The sequence below is a fragment of the Ursus arctos genome, chromosome X (assembly GCF_023065955.2).
Source record: "Ursus arctos isolate Adak ecotype North America chromosome X, UrsArc2.0, whole genome shotgun sequence".
In the NCBI taxonomy this organism is placed as follows: domain Eukaryota; kingdom Metazoa; phylum Chordata; class Mammalia; order Carnivora; family Ursidae; genus Ursus; species Ursus arctos.
In genome coordinates this window covers 57183894-57199842 of record NC_079873.1, presented here as the reverse complement: position 1 = coordinate 57199842, position 15949 = coordinate 57183894, and the positions used below count along the sequence as shown (strand labels likewise).

At 40.9% G+C, this 15949-nt stretch overlaps 1 protein-coding gene and 1 pseudogene across 2 annotated transcripts in view; one reads left to right on the top strand and one right to left on the bottom strand.

Annotated features, from left to right (window-relative positions):
* OGT (O-linked N-acetylglucosamine (GlcNAc) transferase) overlaps positions 1–9945 on the bottom strand; it is a 33088-nt gene extending 23143 nt beyond the window's left edge. The window contains exons 1-3 of one of the 2 annotated variants that reach the window (XM_026485785.4): positions 9603–9945; positions 6614–6794; positions 5532–5775 (exon numbers count right to left, since the gene is read on the bottom strand). In XM_026485785.4, the coding sequence (XP_026341570.1) occupies positions 5532–5775; positions 6614–6794; positions 9603–9639 (462 nt within the window). In that variant the 5' untranslated portion in view covers positions 9640–9945. The remainder of the gene's footprint in view (positions 1–5531; positions 5776–6613; positions 6795–9602) is intronic. The other variant, XM_026485786.4, reaches the window with a different exon arrangement.
* A 2353-nt stretch (positions 9946–12298) lies between these two features.
* Positions 12299–14212, top strand: LOC113245632 (suppressor of cytokine signaling 6-like; annotated as a pseudogene).
* Positions 14213–15949: the final 1737 nt, after the last annotated feature.

Here is a 15949-nt window from a genome sequence, read left to right as displayed (position 1 = left end):
AATCCTAAAAATTCTGAATTTTGAAATGCATTTGATCCCACCAGTTCAAAACACTATGGGCCTTGGAACTAGAAGGTATTATGCTAAGCAAAATAAATCAATCAGAGAAAGACAATTATCCTATGATCTCACTCATATGTGGAATTTAAGAAACAAAATAGAGGATCATAGGGGAAGAGAGGGAAAAATAAAGCAAGACGAAATCAGAGCAGGACACAAACCATAAGAGACTCTTAAACATAGGAAACTGAGGGTTGCTAGAAGGGAAGGGGGTGGGGGGATGGAGTAACTGGGTGATGGATATTAAGGAGAGCACGTGATGTGATGAGCACTGGGTATTATATAAGACTGATGAATCACTGAACTCCATCTCTGAATCTAATAATACATTATATGTTAATTAATTGAATTTAAATTTTTAAAAATGGGGGGAAAATGACTATGGGCCTTACTATAGCTTCTCCTCTCCCTAAATGTCAGTTGCCTTAAAAAAAAAAAAAAGCACCAAATATTTGTTCAACTATTTTGTTCAAAGGTTATGATGAATCACTCCAGTATCAAGAGCCAAAAATTTCCCATAGTGAAAAAAAGTATTTAGCTGTGACTGGCTACCAGCAAACCTACCCTTAGGCTGTCAGGCATGGTTAGGAACCTTGACTTCATTTCAGTATTAGACAGAAGGATTACCATCCAACCAAAGCTTCAATCCTGGCACCTGCCACTAGATTACTCATTAGTATTAAGTGCCATTAGAACTGAGTGGGTGAATAATGAAAAGCAGTTGACTCTGCTTTTTATTAGCAGCGCAATTGTGTTGTTAGTCATCTGACTCACCAGTCCGTTCATCAGTATGAAAGACTCGTCAGAACAGTGAGCTTAAATTTTTATTTGTCCTTGTTTGCCTTTGTCATTCAAATCTATCAGTCAACAAGCACAGACAATGGCAACAGCGAGTAAGCTTATTGTTTCAAACTGTTCCACGGGGGAAAAGAGCCTTATTAAGTCCCAGTAAGGGAAATTTTGCCAATTGTGCCAAAGTATCATCATATATATTATTCTATGCACAGCTGTATTATGGTTTCCAGAATCAGGTGGTTAATTTTACTGATAAACAGCTTTTGTGATTATACACTATCATCCATCAGGTGAACCAAAAGTCAGCCACCAAAGAACACCCTGATTTATGATTGACCATACTGGGTCAGTTCCATGATCTACCTATCTGTCCTGTCCATCGAACAATGACTGGTGTTTTGGGAGAGAATGACGGGTCTCCCATGACCTCAAGTACAAAAAAAAATCCTCAAAAAAAAAAAAACAAAAAACAAAAAACATAGGTATCATTAATCTTATTACAGATTTATCCTCCTCTAATGAGTCTAAGCATTTTTAACCCTATTTATACTCAGAAGTAATGATTCTATAATCCTGCTACCTACTTTGTATAATTTTTCTTCCTAAACTTTAAGGGTTACCCTTCGGTTTTGGCCAACCATTAAGCGAATAATCCAATCTGTTGTCAAGCTCTTCTACTATACCTGATTACTGCAGTTATTTATCTTCGGACTTTTATCAATTCCTATGCCTTTTCTGAGCCACAGTAATCAAAACCTTGCAAAAATTCTCCAACAGTGACCCTACTGGGCTATATTATTTTAGCCAACTGTTGCATACTTTTACCCTCTAATTTCTATAACTCTTGGATGGATGCCATCCAAGTGCCGACAGTGCCCACCTATATTGAGTAATATCATCTTGATCCATCACAGCATACTAAATCCAGTTAACGCAATGCCCACAGTTAAAAACAGATTATCTTCAAGATCACTAGAAGATAATTAACAAGACAGTTTTAGAAAAAGGTAAAACATTTCATATTAAGTATAATGCTGAAATCCAATTCTCCCATTTGGGAACCTAAACGTTGATGCACAAACAGCAGATTTCTAGGAAATTCAAGGATACCACTATTCTCCCAAAAGTTCAAAACCTAAGACTGCTTCAAAATGAGTAAGAATTTCCTATATAACCACCCCTCCTAAAATAGCATTTATTTCCTGCCTTTCTTCCTAGAGCCCCCACCCCTACCCACATCTATATACACACATACACACGAAGTAAAATCAGGTTGATAAAAACCTACAGTTCTCAAATGCCTCTCAACTTAAATTTAAATTCCTCAGCCTCTATTCTTTCTAAATCTTCAAATTGACTCTCCTCTACTACACTCACTTCTTGTTACTACTTGACTCTCCACTTCAGCCAAGGAAGTCTACTTGCTATTTACCTTCCTACAGAATGCTTAGGTTATTAAGCACCCACTCAAGAAAATCTTCTGATTAATACTCTCTAACAATAATCATCCAAGGAACTTAACGCCCTTTTTCTCTTTACGGGTCAGGTCCTATCTCACACTATAATCCTCAACTTTTTCTCCCCAGCACATCACCCCAATTCCTGATAAAGCACTGCACACACAATAAGCAAATATTTAAATGTGATATTTGCACAGCAAACATAATAAAAAGCAGAGAGAAATAGAAATACATGGTTTTCTACAGCTTAGCTCACAACAGTTAACAAATAACGTGACAGGAGCATGTAATGGTCAGGATGCCAGTGGCTCTCAGCATTATGCATCCACAATCAAAGCCAAAGCAACATTTCAACAACCAACAGAGCTCCTTAGAGCAACTCGGAGTTATGGCCATTTTACAAAGGACAATTTTATACGTAATTCATACAAGGGACTGCTGGGCATGAGGCAACTCTAATGACCCATCATGTAGATTACCAGCTGCAATAGCACCTTCAAATACAATGGACTAAAATTTCAGTGAAATTATTACATCACCCAACATTACAGAAGACAGTTCAGAACATAAAAATAGGGAACAGCTTTAGGTCTTAAAATTTCTATAATCAAGTCACAGAATAACTTCTAACATTAACTGGAAAGGATAAACACTGCTGAAACCAGACTACCAAGAACACTACCATAATATTTTAACTTTTCACTGCTGCAAAACCAAAATAACCTGATTTTAACTATTTTTCATAGGATGCCAACTACATCTATGATTCAGGACAACAATGCACTGCTAACAAGAGCACAACTTAGGAACAGACTCAAGACTGTCAGTACTGAACTGACAAAGGCATCTGGCAGTAAGCTGAAATCCAGTTAAGACTACATATCCTGAAATAAAAGATTATTGGTATAGTATAAAACTTAAGGTGAAATCAAAGCAGTCTGCACAATCCTTTTTTCACTCTTACTGGTGAAGGCACAGAAATAAAGCAGCACCTTCCACTCGTAGAAACAGAACCAGACAGGAACGCACAGCAGTACAATGCCTTTAAGGGGGTAGTCCCACGATGTATTTTAGGGCTGTTTTTACTTCTTTGGTAGGGTACAATGACAAGCTTTCTGTTAACAGGTTAGATATTGAAAAACGTGGTTTTGTCTCCCATTTTAGTTTTCCCTTCTCCTTTAGTTTTTCTACTCCTACAGTTTGGTATAAGGTCAGCAGCAATGACTGCCCAGCTACACATGTAAACAAATGAAAACCTGAGCCGAGGGGATCAGAGTTCAAGATGTGGAGCCATAGCTATATAAGAGCGTACAAGTGAGTTTATACTGAATCAACAAGACAAGGGTGGAACCAACCCTAATTAATAAAGGGTAAGAACTTACTGTGACAACCAAGTGCACAAGTGAACTCTGAACCCTGGCTCTTAAGAACAGGGTCCAAGCCCCAGTGGCAGTACATACAGGGTTCCCCCCATAATTTTTTGTGGTAAGTAGCTAGATAATACTGCAATAAAAATCACAAAAAGCCACTCAAACCTACATATCATGTATCCTTTCAGAGATACTCAATGCATATAAGAAATTAGTTTCACTGGCTACCTCCAAGAAGAGTAGCTGGGAGACTTTCCACTGTATCCATACAAAAAGCAATGAACAAAAAAAAATATTAAACTCTTAAAATTAACTGGAAAAATCATTAACAGATGTCATGATAAAAAGTGATTTCAGATCTTTTGCACAAACTACTAAATTAAGCTGCAGTTTCCGAACCTGTAAATAGGGATTAAGGGACAATATATGATAATGGTTTTCAAACTGTACTCAAAAGCTGCCTTGAGGAATGGTGTCCTCTGGGCACATCATCCCTTTTTTAATCTTTTATTTCTTCTCTCTTCTTTCTCTCTACTTTCAAGATATTCAAGCTCAAAAGAAAGAAGAAAAAAAAACAAAGAAACAAAGAAAAACAAACAAACAAAAAGAAAAAAAACTAGACTCTTAAATACAGAGAACAAAGTGGTAGTTGCTGGGGGGGTGGGGAATAGGTGAAGGGGATTAAGATATACTTATTGTGATGAGCATTGAGTAATGTATAAAACTGCTGAGTCACTATATTGTACACCTGAAACTAATAACACTATGTTAATTATATTTGAATTTTTAAAAAGTTACCAAGAAGAAAAAAATGATATTCAGGCTCAGGTCTCCATTACTAGCTGTGTGATCCCAAGAAAGTTACATGACCCCTGACTTTTTTTTAATTGGTAAAACTGGCAATAATATCATCAACTTCAAAGGGTCATTATAAGCATGAAGACCAACATCTGAAACAACTGGCACAGTATCTGAGTACATAGCAGATTTTCAATAAATGGGAGCTAACATAATTACTTATTAACCACTTCCAGACCTGTTGCAAAAATGTTGACCACTTTATAGCGTGGTTATGTACTCTTCATTGTTTCTGGAAACCTACACTCCTTCTATCATTACCTCTTAAGTTTATATCTATCTTCTTTCCCTAACTACATCAAAAGTTCTGAGGGCCAGTCTTACTTTTTTTTTTTTTTATGAATCTTTCAGAGACCCTAACACAATGTGAACTTAATGTTTGCCAGCTGGGCCTCACTTGTTCGCCAGAAAACACCTGCAATTTAGACGAAAAAATGTAAATACCAATCAAAAACCTGGTTTGGATACTATCACCTCAGCTCTACCACTTTTAATTATGTTGAACAAAAAGAAAAAAAAAATAAGCTATTGAGGAACAAATTTCGCAGCCTAGTTTTCATGTCACTGATCCACATAGTGGCATCTTGTTATAACTATTTCCTATTACAGATTAAGGCCCTTTATCCACTACTCCTTGAAAATGAATTAACCGTTACAAATACCTATCAGAATATGTCCAAATTTAATCAAAACAACCCAAAGAAACAATGTCATATCTTCTGCACTTTTACAGGCATTATAAAAATAGATGTAGAACTTTTTGCAATAAGGGTACTTCTTATGCTTTTTAATGTAAATTGCTAGAAAAAACGAATTTTTAAAAACATAATGCAGACCCGGTCCAAGCAACTTCACCATTTTAAGTCAACAAACGTTTCTAAACTCTTAGCTTTATTTCATGCAAAAACCTATTTAATGTCTGAAGTAGCAGGCTGTTTCTTTCTGGGCTTTAGTAAAGGGAAATAATAACCATTAAAATGTTACTCACAGGATTGTACTGAAGAGCAGAGACGTAAGCTTGTACTGCCCCTTCCATGTCACCTGCTGCTACCAATGCGGCTGCCAGGTTAATATAACCATCGATGAAATCTGGTTTGAGACGCAATGCATGCCGGTAATGCTCAATTGCTTCCTGCAACTGCCCTCTTTCCTTGTACACATTCCCCAAGTTCGAATAGGCTTCTGCCAGAAGGGGGTTCTGTTTAATTGCCAGAGTGCTAAAGTGAGCAGATCTGGAAGAAGCGGAAAGTGTTGATACATGGGTATGCATGTTACAGAGAGAAGGAACGGCCCATACGCAACTCAGTTTCTGAAGCTCCTGCGCTATTATTGCTAATTGTGTAACAATACGTTCTCTTTTAACTACTATATGGTAGGAAAATTTTTGGAAATCAAAGTTTCCCAAAAGTAGAGGTATCCCAGATTTCAAATTGGAATCCTTTTTGAAGTCTTCTTACCAAACTGCCACACTGTAAGACATGAACACTAAGATCATGAATGAAAATGCTACGTGCATGACCCTCACTTTCCATTTGTTGATAACATGTCATGACACGCATCTTTAAATGTCTAAATAAGCCAGAATGGCAATTTATTAAAAGATAAGAACACAGATTCTTCCCTTTTAATTCAACTGAGTAGCTAAAAGTAGCATAACGATTTGTGCATTTGCAACTTGAACCACATATGCACCTCCTACCACAGCAATATACACCATCATTTCTGAGCATTTCCATCCCTCAAATTGACACATCTTACAAAGGTGAGACAGGATGCTCAGATGGAATAAATTATTCTTAGTATACCTGAACAAAGTTAAGAAGGCAGATGTAGGTGGAAAAACCTAGAAAAGGTCCTTAGTCATACTGATAATATAAACACCACCACAAAAGAAAGGAGAAAAACTGGCAGCTGGGCATGTCCCAAGTGGGCAAAAGAGCAGATGTGCGTTGGTGGCTTAGTTGAAACCCAGTACTGGAAAAATTTTAAGTTCAAATATTTAAGTATCATTTTTTTTAAGCTCAGCACCCAGAGGCAGCAATCAGCAGCAGGTACCCCCACAACTCCTACCTGTCCAGCCTTCGACACTGGAAGTGTATAGATGAAAGTAATAAAAGCACACCAGTATTGTCTGGCTCTTGTCTCCAGAGCTGCATGCAGTGTCTCTCAGCTGCCTCAAAATCTCCTGCCTGATATTCTCGATGTGCCAACTCAGCTAACCCTTGGAAGGAAAGCATACGTTTCGTTGGTTCTGGAGAATCATCAAAACATTTGAGGGAAGGAGGGGGGAAAACAAAAAGTTAGAAATGCAAACAAAAAAATGTAAAAATATGGTATATTAAACTCAAAGATGAAAACGCTTGAAACTATGTAAAGCACTAGAGTGTTCTGCACGGTTATTTATACCTCCAAGTTAACATCAGGTGCAGAATTGGCATTTTTAGAATTCACCATTATCTTTTCTTTCCCAGACTAGATAGAAACATTTACTTCCAAATAAGATTACATTTTATGAAAAAAATACTTTGTACTTTTAAATCATAAATCAGAGGTAGCATCTAAAGAGTCACCAAACATTATTCCCTATACCTTAGTTAACATACAGAAACAAAATATACAATGTGATTTGCAAGGTCACAAAGATAATGTCAGAATAACCTACTGGAAACGTAATACGCTATCCCATGTTTCAGGTTCGATTTGTGGGGGGTGGGATGCTGGTAACAATCTCTTCATCTGAGTGGGAGCACCAGATGTGTTTTTAACTCTTGATGTATTTGTAGATTTCTCAACTTAGTTTTTTATTAAGGGATACACTAGAAATCAGCATAGGAGGGGGGAAAACCCTAAAAGTCAAGGTGCTATTTTTAAAACAGCTGATAAACAAGATGTATTAGCCTCTCAGGAGCCAAAATATTTAAAGGGGTCATCAAACGTTTTAAGTAAAGACCCAAGATTATATTGCTTCTCTATTATCCCAAATTCACAATGGAGACCAAATTAGCTAAATCCCACCCACCACGCGGGTTTAAGACTAGCATTTTCCAAGAGCTCTGACACTGACTAAAGGATTAAGATATTGCAAACAACCCTATATAAACTAAGCAGTTACCTACAACTCCAATGATTTTTAGGAAGAATGGGGAAATGCTCAAATATAAGACCATTCGATAAAGTGGGACAGAATGAATAACCAATGAAAGCACTTGGATCTGCGTTAAGTGACTTAATTCTGATACATAAAGATAATGGGTATAGCTAAAGCCCAGAGAGGAGAAAAACCACCATAGACTGCCTAAGCCTCAACTGTAAACACTTACTTACACAATGATATATTACTAGGAATTTGATCATAGCACTTTCATTAGGAGACTGGAATGGGAAAACATGCACAAATTACTTAAATTCTACCAAGGTCACAGTGACAAGCTCAAATTTGAGCCTTGCTCCCCAACTGTGAGAGCTGGTAAGTGATCTGAATACTCAGGAAAGCAAAGTAAATTTCCTGACAGAATGTAAAGCTGACCACTACACAAGAGCAGAGACTTGCCTCCAAATCTGGGTGAGGTGGTATCTCAAGCAGAAACTAGTGAATTAATTACATTTTAGACAAGTCTCCCAACTTCCCAGCTCCTCATTTTAACACACTATCAACTTTTCAAAGCCCCTTATCTGCTCATATTAGCACTTGAAATGACAACTTCCTCAAACCAATTAACACACAGAAAGGGGCTAGCTAGCACAGAAGCTTACATCTTTAAGAATCCCTGGAAGGGGAACACTAATTATTAAATCCCACTACCCACAATCTCACGGATTAAGATGCAACAGAAGATTCGCCTATCACTTCCTGCACAATGTCCAAAAATAATAAAACCCTTGACACATCTCAACAGAGAAACAACAACAAAATAACCTCGTGGGAAACCTTAGAACCACAGCCCAGTTCCCCCCCTTCCGCCCCAAATAGCCTCAATATGGAAAGGCAGCTGAAGGACACTCCTATAATTTGGTTCTCTTATTTTTAGTACCGAATGCTCTCGAACTGAATTGTCTAAAAGGGCAACCGCCTTGCACTTGTGCAGCTACACTCCAGTTGCTTTACAAACTCTTCAAGCACGGATGAAAACTTAAAAAAATACACACCCTATGAATAAAGAGATACTAAGCTAAAGAATGGGGATGGAAGACCCAGAGGCGGCGGCGGAGGAATACAGGGAGAAAGTAACACAAAGCAGGAATTCGGCGGGCAGGGTGGTCAACGCCAAAGCACCAGCACCAGGGTGGTTTCTCCCCAAGGATAGGAAGTGGACCGCAGGGCTGGCAACCTCGCGAAGGAAAGGGTGTGGTTCCCCGCGGGAGGGGAGGGAAGACGGGATGGGAAATCCAGGCTGGGGGCAGCGGGTGAATTGGGCGATGGCAAAAGGAACCCCTGGAAATTTCCAATCTAAACCGGGGCCGCTCGACCGAAGCAACACCAAAAAGGCGCTGCCCAGCGGGGTGCTGCTCAGTAGCCCCTCTTCTTGAGGTTACTTACAGCACACCAAGGAGCTTTTGCTCGTCCTAGGGTGATGCAAAGTGAGGACATGATTACATCGGAATGGCACCCCCGCCCTAGACTGACAGAGAAGAACCAAATCTGGCTAAGGGGAAAGGGCTGGAGGAGGGTCGGGAGGGGGGACAGAGGGGGCGGTGGGCTGAATTCGTTGGGCTGAAACGGCTGCGAAGGAGAGTGAAAGGGCAGGGATTCCAATGCAGTCCATTCCGAGACATTCTAAGCGCGCACGTGTGGTAGAGGCGTCCCGAGAGAGTAGGAAGCCAGAAAATTGATGGGATTAAAAAAGCAAAAATGGAAGCAGAAAGCAAGCAAGAAAAGAGGAAATGTTCCGAGAAGCGGACGACAGCGGAAAACCCGAACAGATGCCGGTAGACGACGAAAAGCTCAGCAATGCCACTGATGTAATGGGGATGGCTAGGGGGAAGGAAGGGAGTGATGAGAGGTACAGGACGGCGCGAGACCCCGACGGGGCGTCTGCCAAGGTAGAACGGACACCGGTACCTGTGCTGTCGGCCACGTTGCCCACGGAAGACGCCATCTGGAGCTTCTTGAGGGAGAACGAGAGGAGGATAATTGACCCGCTGCCGCCACTACTGGCAAGAATGTTTCCAGAGGTAGTAGTAAGAGGGCGGCAGCCGTACCAGTGTTTTGGCAGGCTTAAGCGGCGGCAGCAGTTACAGGCTTCGAACCTTAGGAACTCTGGTTGGCCATCTACCTCTCACGGTCTTGAAATGGCGGCGACGGCTCCTCGGCCGAAACAACACGGGCCGGAACTACTTTCTGTTACAATCAAGTACCAGCGCGGAAGTAGCGCGGTTACCAGCGCTACCGACAAAATGACTATAATCAAAGTCGCTAGCTCTTCTGTAACCTTCCGCCCAGGGCCCATTGCGACAAACACGATTGTGTCGAGAGCGCATGCGAGCAACCCTGTCAACCCTACTCGCACTTAGGGCACTGGCTGGGGCAGGAGCGGCCAAGTTTTTCAATAGCGAAGCGGAGGGTTAAAAGGAAACCCGTGTTTGTGACGGATACGTTTTTGTCGGAGTTGTACGGGTCTATTACCTAGCCGGTAATGGAAATTTTTAGTACCAATGTCAGAGGCGTCTAAAAAAATTCCATCAACTTTATTCCTGTAAAAATTGATAGTTAACAAGGTTGATGGATCAATCTGAGCAAGTGAATTTAAATGTTTAGATTTCAAAGACTGAGCTGTTCTTCAAAACGATGGCGGCGAAGGTTATAATTTGAACGAGTCTCGAATCTGATTCTACCCACTGATTTAAGCACTTTTGATGAAAAACACTGATACTCTCACCGGGCCAAATGAACCCGAACATCTCAGATCGTAGCCATATAGTCCGAAATTTCAAAATCGTTCTGGTGTTCCTCATAGTTCTGCCCACCGTCTTAGGGAAAATGCTTCTTAACTCAGGGGCATGCCGAGACTTTGCATTCCAAAGGCAACCATAAAAATGTTAAAGATGATTCATATTCGTCAAAATCCTTGACTCTCTTTTGAGTTGTAACTTCGCTTCCCCCAGATAGCTTTGCAGATCCTAACAATCGATGATTCCATTTAGCTCACGGCAGTTCAACAATGACAGATGAATTCACTTGCCATCTACCTAAAACCACACGTCCAGATTGAGTCTGAATTGCCTCCACTTCCCTGAACGAATCAACTCCTGATCGTCCTGTAGTTTCAAGTCCCATTGTTCAGATATTTTATAACATTGGTATTAATTTATATCTCCTTGCAGAAAGGATTTAAGGTACCTTGCTACATCAGCAAGAAATTTTTATAAGCCCATGGAGGCAACAAGTTGGATCCCTCAGAGCCTTTTCATTTCAAAGTCATCCTTGACCTAAGAAAACAGGTCAGTGAATTTCTTCAAAACGTTTCTACTACCTTGTCATTTGAGTACATTAAAACAAAACAAAACAAAACAAAAACCCTAAGCCCTCGAGTTGCGCTTCAATTTCTTCAGGACAGTTCACAAACTGTTAATTACGGATATGAAAACGGAGAAAAATTTATGTTGATAATTTCTTCCATCACATCCGATGATTAATAGTCACATGCAATGAAAAAGACAAAGTTTACTCCACAGACTCTCTCTGGAAATTGGGTACCAACTTCTCTCAGATTGATTTAAGTGGGAAAACCTTTTCTCCCCCTTCTCATTACAGGTGCCCCATCTGTGGCAAATAAACTCAGCTTTTCAGCTTTTGGAACAGACTTCTCAGATTCCACTGGCAGATGTTTAGGCCTCACTGATTAGTGGGTACTAGCTAATTAAGTAAAACTCTTTTTGTTGTTCAGTGTCAGGTCATGTTCCCTGTCAGGCAGGCTACTGGGCATATCCATACTTGTGGTCTAAGTTTCCATATCCCGAGAGAGAGAAGAGTCAGAGGGTATTATGATACCTATTGCTGCTATGAACGTCTGGATGGTGAGGCTCACAGTGGTTCAATCAGAAAAAAAACCAGCTGAAGTCTCTAGAACCCCCTCCAGGTACCTTCCGCAATAGCTCCTGGAAGGTTTAGTTTGATGGCCTTACTGATTGGACGAGCACACCTTCTTTGGCCAGTCAAGTAACATTTACTACCACAGCCCTTTGTGCAAGGCAGGGCACAGTGGGGGACACAGAAATCAACAAGAGGAGATCTCTGCCCCCAAGGAACTTGAAGCCCAATTCGACAGAAACAAAAAGCCACTGGCGCATAAAACAGAAGTGTATTATTTAGGTGATAAAATACATTAAGGTCTATAAATATCTGGGGAGGGAACCATCACTTCAGGCTGGAGGCCTGACCTGGGCATGGAAGAGGGTGCTTTTGTGTATTCTCTTTCACTCTGATTTCTGGTTATTTTTTCCCCTCCCTTTCACGTGCAGCGATTCTCAATTCAGAATCATCTCGAAATAAATCAGCCCCGTCTTCCACCCCAATCTCAAACTTTGCCTGCGTGCTAACATCACTAATGGCGTATCAGGTTTTTGTTACCGTGCAGCAAATTGCCACAAATTTCGCGGCTTACACCGGCACGTAGCACTCGCGCCGGCTTTGGGCGAGGGAGCGGGAGTCGCGCTCTGGCCGCCGCCGCCGCCACCGCCACCGCCACCGCCACCCGCCGCGCCGCCGCCGCCGCTGGAAAATGGCTCCAAGGGTTAAACGAAGCTGGAGAAACACACATGGATGTATGTAGCACGGCAGGCTTCTCCAGATGTTCGGGAATAACATTCCAGAGAGAGACTGAGCCCCGGGGGATTAGAGAACGAGTCATCACGAAGAAAAGTAGTCTTAAAACCTTCCAGAAATCTTTGAACCTGAATCAAAGTAAACGAGACAGTGACTTCATGGGAGGACAATAACCATCCCTGGCCAGTGTTTGGAAACCGCGATTCCTTATTTGGTAGCTGCTAAGGTAGAGAGATGACCGGCGGTGCTCTCAACAGTGGAGATGAAAAAGGTGGAAAAAAATAGATCAAAGAGTCAAAGCTTAATGGGTACATGAAAAAGGCTGCTTTCTGCAGAACAAAAGCAGAAAGGCAAGGGGAGCACACCCTCTGGGAGCTCTGCCAGATGAGGATACCTTTTCCTCTCCTCAGCACGAGTAGTCTGTAAAGATGCGAGAGCTCAAAGACCAATGAGGTCCACTTCCCTGCAATCATCACTGCAGTCCTACCCTGTGGCCTCTTGACCCACCAACTCCGAGGAGAGGTGTATAAAATGGAGGAGGCGAGAGTCACAGCTTTGGTTCCTTCTTCCAATCCAAGTCCAGCACGGAATGATGTTTGAAAAGATTTTCACAGTCTTCAGCCTGGCACTGTGTGCCAAGAACAAAATAATTCATAAAGGAGGTCAGAATCCCAGAATGGAGGCTTGCGACGTCCCCTCAATGAACACGTCTGTAGTTAGTGGACATACACTTCAATACTGCATTTGGTATTCTGGATCCTTCCAAAGGTGGAAGGATCATCTAGCTATTGTCTGGTTAGTTCTTCTCCCATGGAAGTTTCTGCAGTTCCTTCTCAAGCGGGGAAGGGGGGGCGGACTCTTTCTCTGAAAATGGAAGTCAGGTAGACCAGGGCCCTACAGTCATTGCCCCAGAGATCTTTGTGGATCAGTCTGTGAATGGCTTGTTGACACCATCGGCATCACATTGCAGAGCCCAAGAGCAAGACATGATGATGTCCCCCCACGCTCACCACTGCTACCTCCAACGCAGAATAATCAAATCCAAAGGAACTTAGGCGGACTCACCGGCACAGATGTCCTTGTGTCTAGAATTCTGTGCTATCGGGGTGCCTGGGTGTCTCAGTCAGTTAAGCATCTGCCTTCAGCTCAGGTCATGATCACAGGGTCCTGGGTTCAAGCCCCGTGTCCCGCTCCCTGCTCAGCGGGAAGTCTGCTTCTCCCCCTGCCTCTGCCACTCCCCCCACCCGTGTGTGCACATGTGCTCTCTCTCTCTCAAATAAGTTTTTCAAAATCTTTAAAAAATAAAATAAAATTATGTGTTATCATCTGAATTTTGATCCTGACTCTGCTCCTGGGGTTGCAAGAGTTTATGACTCAGTGAGAAGCAGTGGTCTTATGGTTGTGACAAGCCTTACAGAGTTGCTGGAAAAAAAAAAAAACTTGTGAAATAAAGGTGGTACTGGGAACCAGTCACATGCTGGGTGGCAGAAGGGAATCTAGTAAAGGTGCCAGATGGTTTTTTTCTTGGTCTGGATAGTTCCGATGACTGTTACCTTTTAAGCTTGAGCTCTCGCTCCCATGGTGAAAACACTTCACACTAGAATTGAGCACTCAAACAGTAGGTTTCGCTTTGATGAACAACCAGATGTGCATGGACAATTCCTGATCTAATTAAACATTCAGCCAGGGACTCTGAAAATGGAGCTTTGTGTTATTCAGGGCCTTCGTTGCCTGAATCTGCAATTCACCCGGTCAGACTTACCAGTTGAGGTTCATGATTCATGCAGGTGCGCTCTTTGTACTACCTGTCTCCTTTTGCTCTGTTTCTGTATACCAGAAGAGACTTAATTCAAAAACCGCCTTTACCAATCAAAATGAAGGATTAGTGACAGGAGAAGCATTCATGAAAATGAGGAGAACCCTGCATCTTGCACTTTGAGTTCAAGAAAAAAATTGCAACACAGTTTACAAATTTTCATTGCTGTTAAAATCTTTTGCTGCTGCAACTCTCAGAGTTTTCTAGGAGAAGAGTAATCAATTTGTTTAGGGGTGGGGAAGTGTCAGCAAGGTGTCCTGCATTTGCTTTTGGTTCTTTAAAAAGGAAAGTCTTGAGGTTTTAGAAGTGTGAATTATCTTCCATCATGGGCAAAAAAAAAAAAAGCACGATGTGAATTACCAGATTCTCCTTAATCCACGACCCCCCACCATCCTGAGCTCCTATCCGCTGTGATTTCTATGGATTGAGAGCACATTGCACATGTATTCAACCCAAAGTAAAGTTGAATGAAAGTTTTAGGATAAAAATTGTTGTCTCCTTAAATGGCCTATTTTCAAAAGATAGTGTTAAACAGACACACTCATGTGACAAAATGCAGAATTTACATAAACACTGAAAATGATTTTTAACCTCATAGTTTAGAAAGATTTAGAATTGTGCGTGAACAACACTCTTTTCTCAATTATTTTTAGGATTGTGCTAATTTTCTGGTTGTGAAAAGTTGAATTTTTCTGTTGCCTTCATTTTCATCTAGTCATTTGTGTGTTTTTTAATAACCTTACATCTTAAAAAATCTTAAAGAAATGTATGCCACCAATTTAGAAATTGTTGCCTTTTCTGTCATTAAACTCTGATACGAATTGGCATAACGTATAAAGACCCACGGAACTAGAACTATTATTAAAGAAATATTACATGATGTTAGATTCCTATGATGGCAATTTTTTGTGTTACTTTCCTTTGGCAAACATTTTCTCTTAACTTCTTCAGCTTAGTCGACAATTTCTTAGGGGGAACCTGATTGTACAACTCATTTTCATAAATGGATTGGATTCTCTTACAACATTCCACTTTTCATCAAATTTTTCATTGATTTAGATATAAGGAAAACATTGTTTTGCGGCTGGATTCATATTTTTCATTAATGTGGTCACTGGTAAAATGTGCTAGATTTGACCCCTGCCCCCACCAAATACTCTAGCTCAAAAAATGTGGAAAATGTGAAGCATTGTAAGAAAAATGCTAAAACCATCTCAGACATACAGAAGTCTTTTTGCCTACTGTATATAGTGCCATTTTTAAAAAGTTTGTTTCCTTTTAATTTAGCTAAATCTTGGATAATTTGGAGTCATTAGTTAATCATTTTACCTCTGACTCAGTAGTCGGGGGGGTATCCTTAATATTTTTTAGTTATTTCGAAATGCAGAATGTTTGTTCGTTGCACAGTGATATAACATAGTGCTTTGAGATTACCCAGTGCGAACATGTTTCCAGTCACACAGCCTTAAAGGGAAATGTTTCTTTTTTTTTTAAGATTTTATTTATTTATTTGACAGAGAGAGACAGCCAGCGAGAGAGGGAATACAGGCAGGGGGAGTGGGAGAGGAAGAAGCAGGCTCCCAGCGGAGGAGCCTGATGTGGGGCTCGATCCCAGAACGCCGGGATCACGCCCTGAGCCGAAGGCAGATGCTTAACCACTGCGCTACCCAGGCGCCCCTAAAGAGAAATATTTCTAAGATGAAAGATGTAATTTAAGATGTTTCTTCCTTGGTCACTTAGTTTTCTCTATTCTCTTGTGAACACAAGGGTAAAAGTCTTAAGTTAAACCCGTGACTTTGTCATTCAAACATATCTGTATTCCCACTTT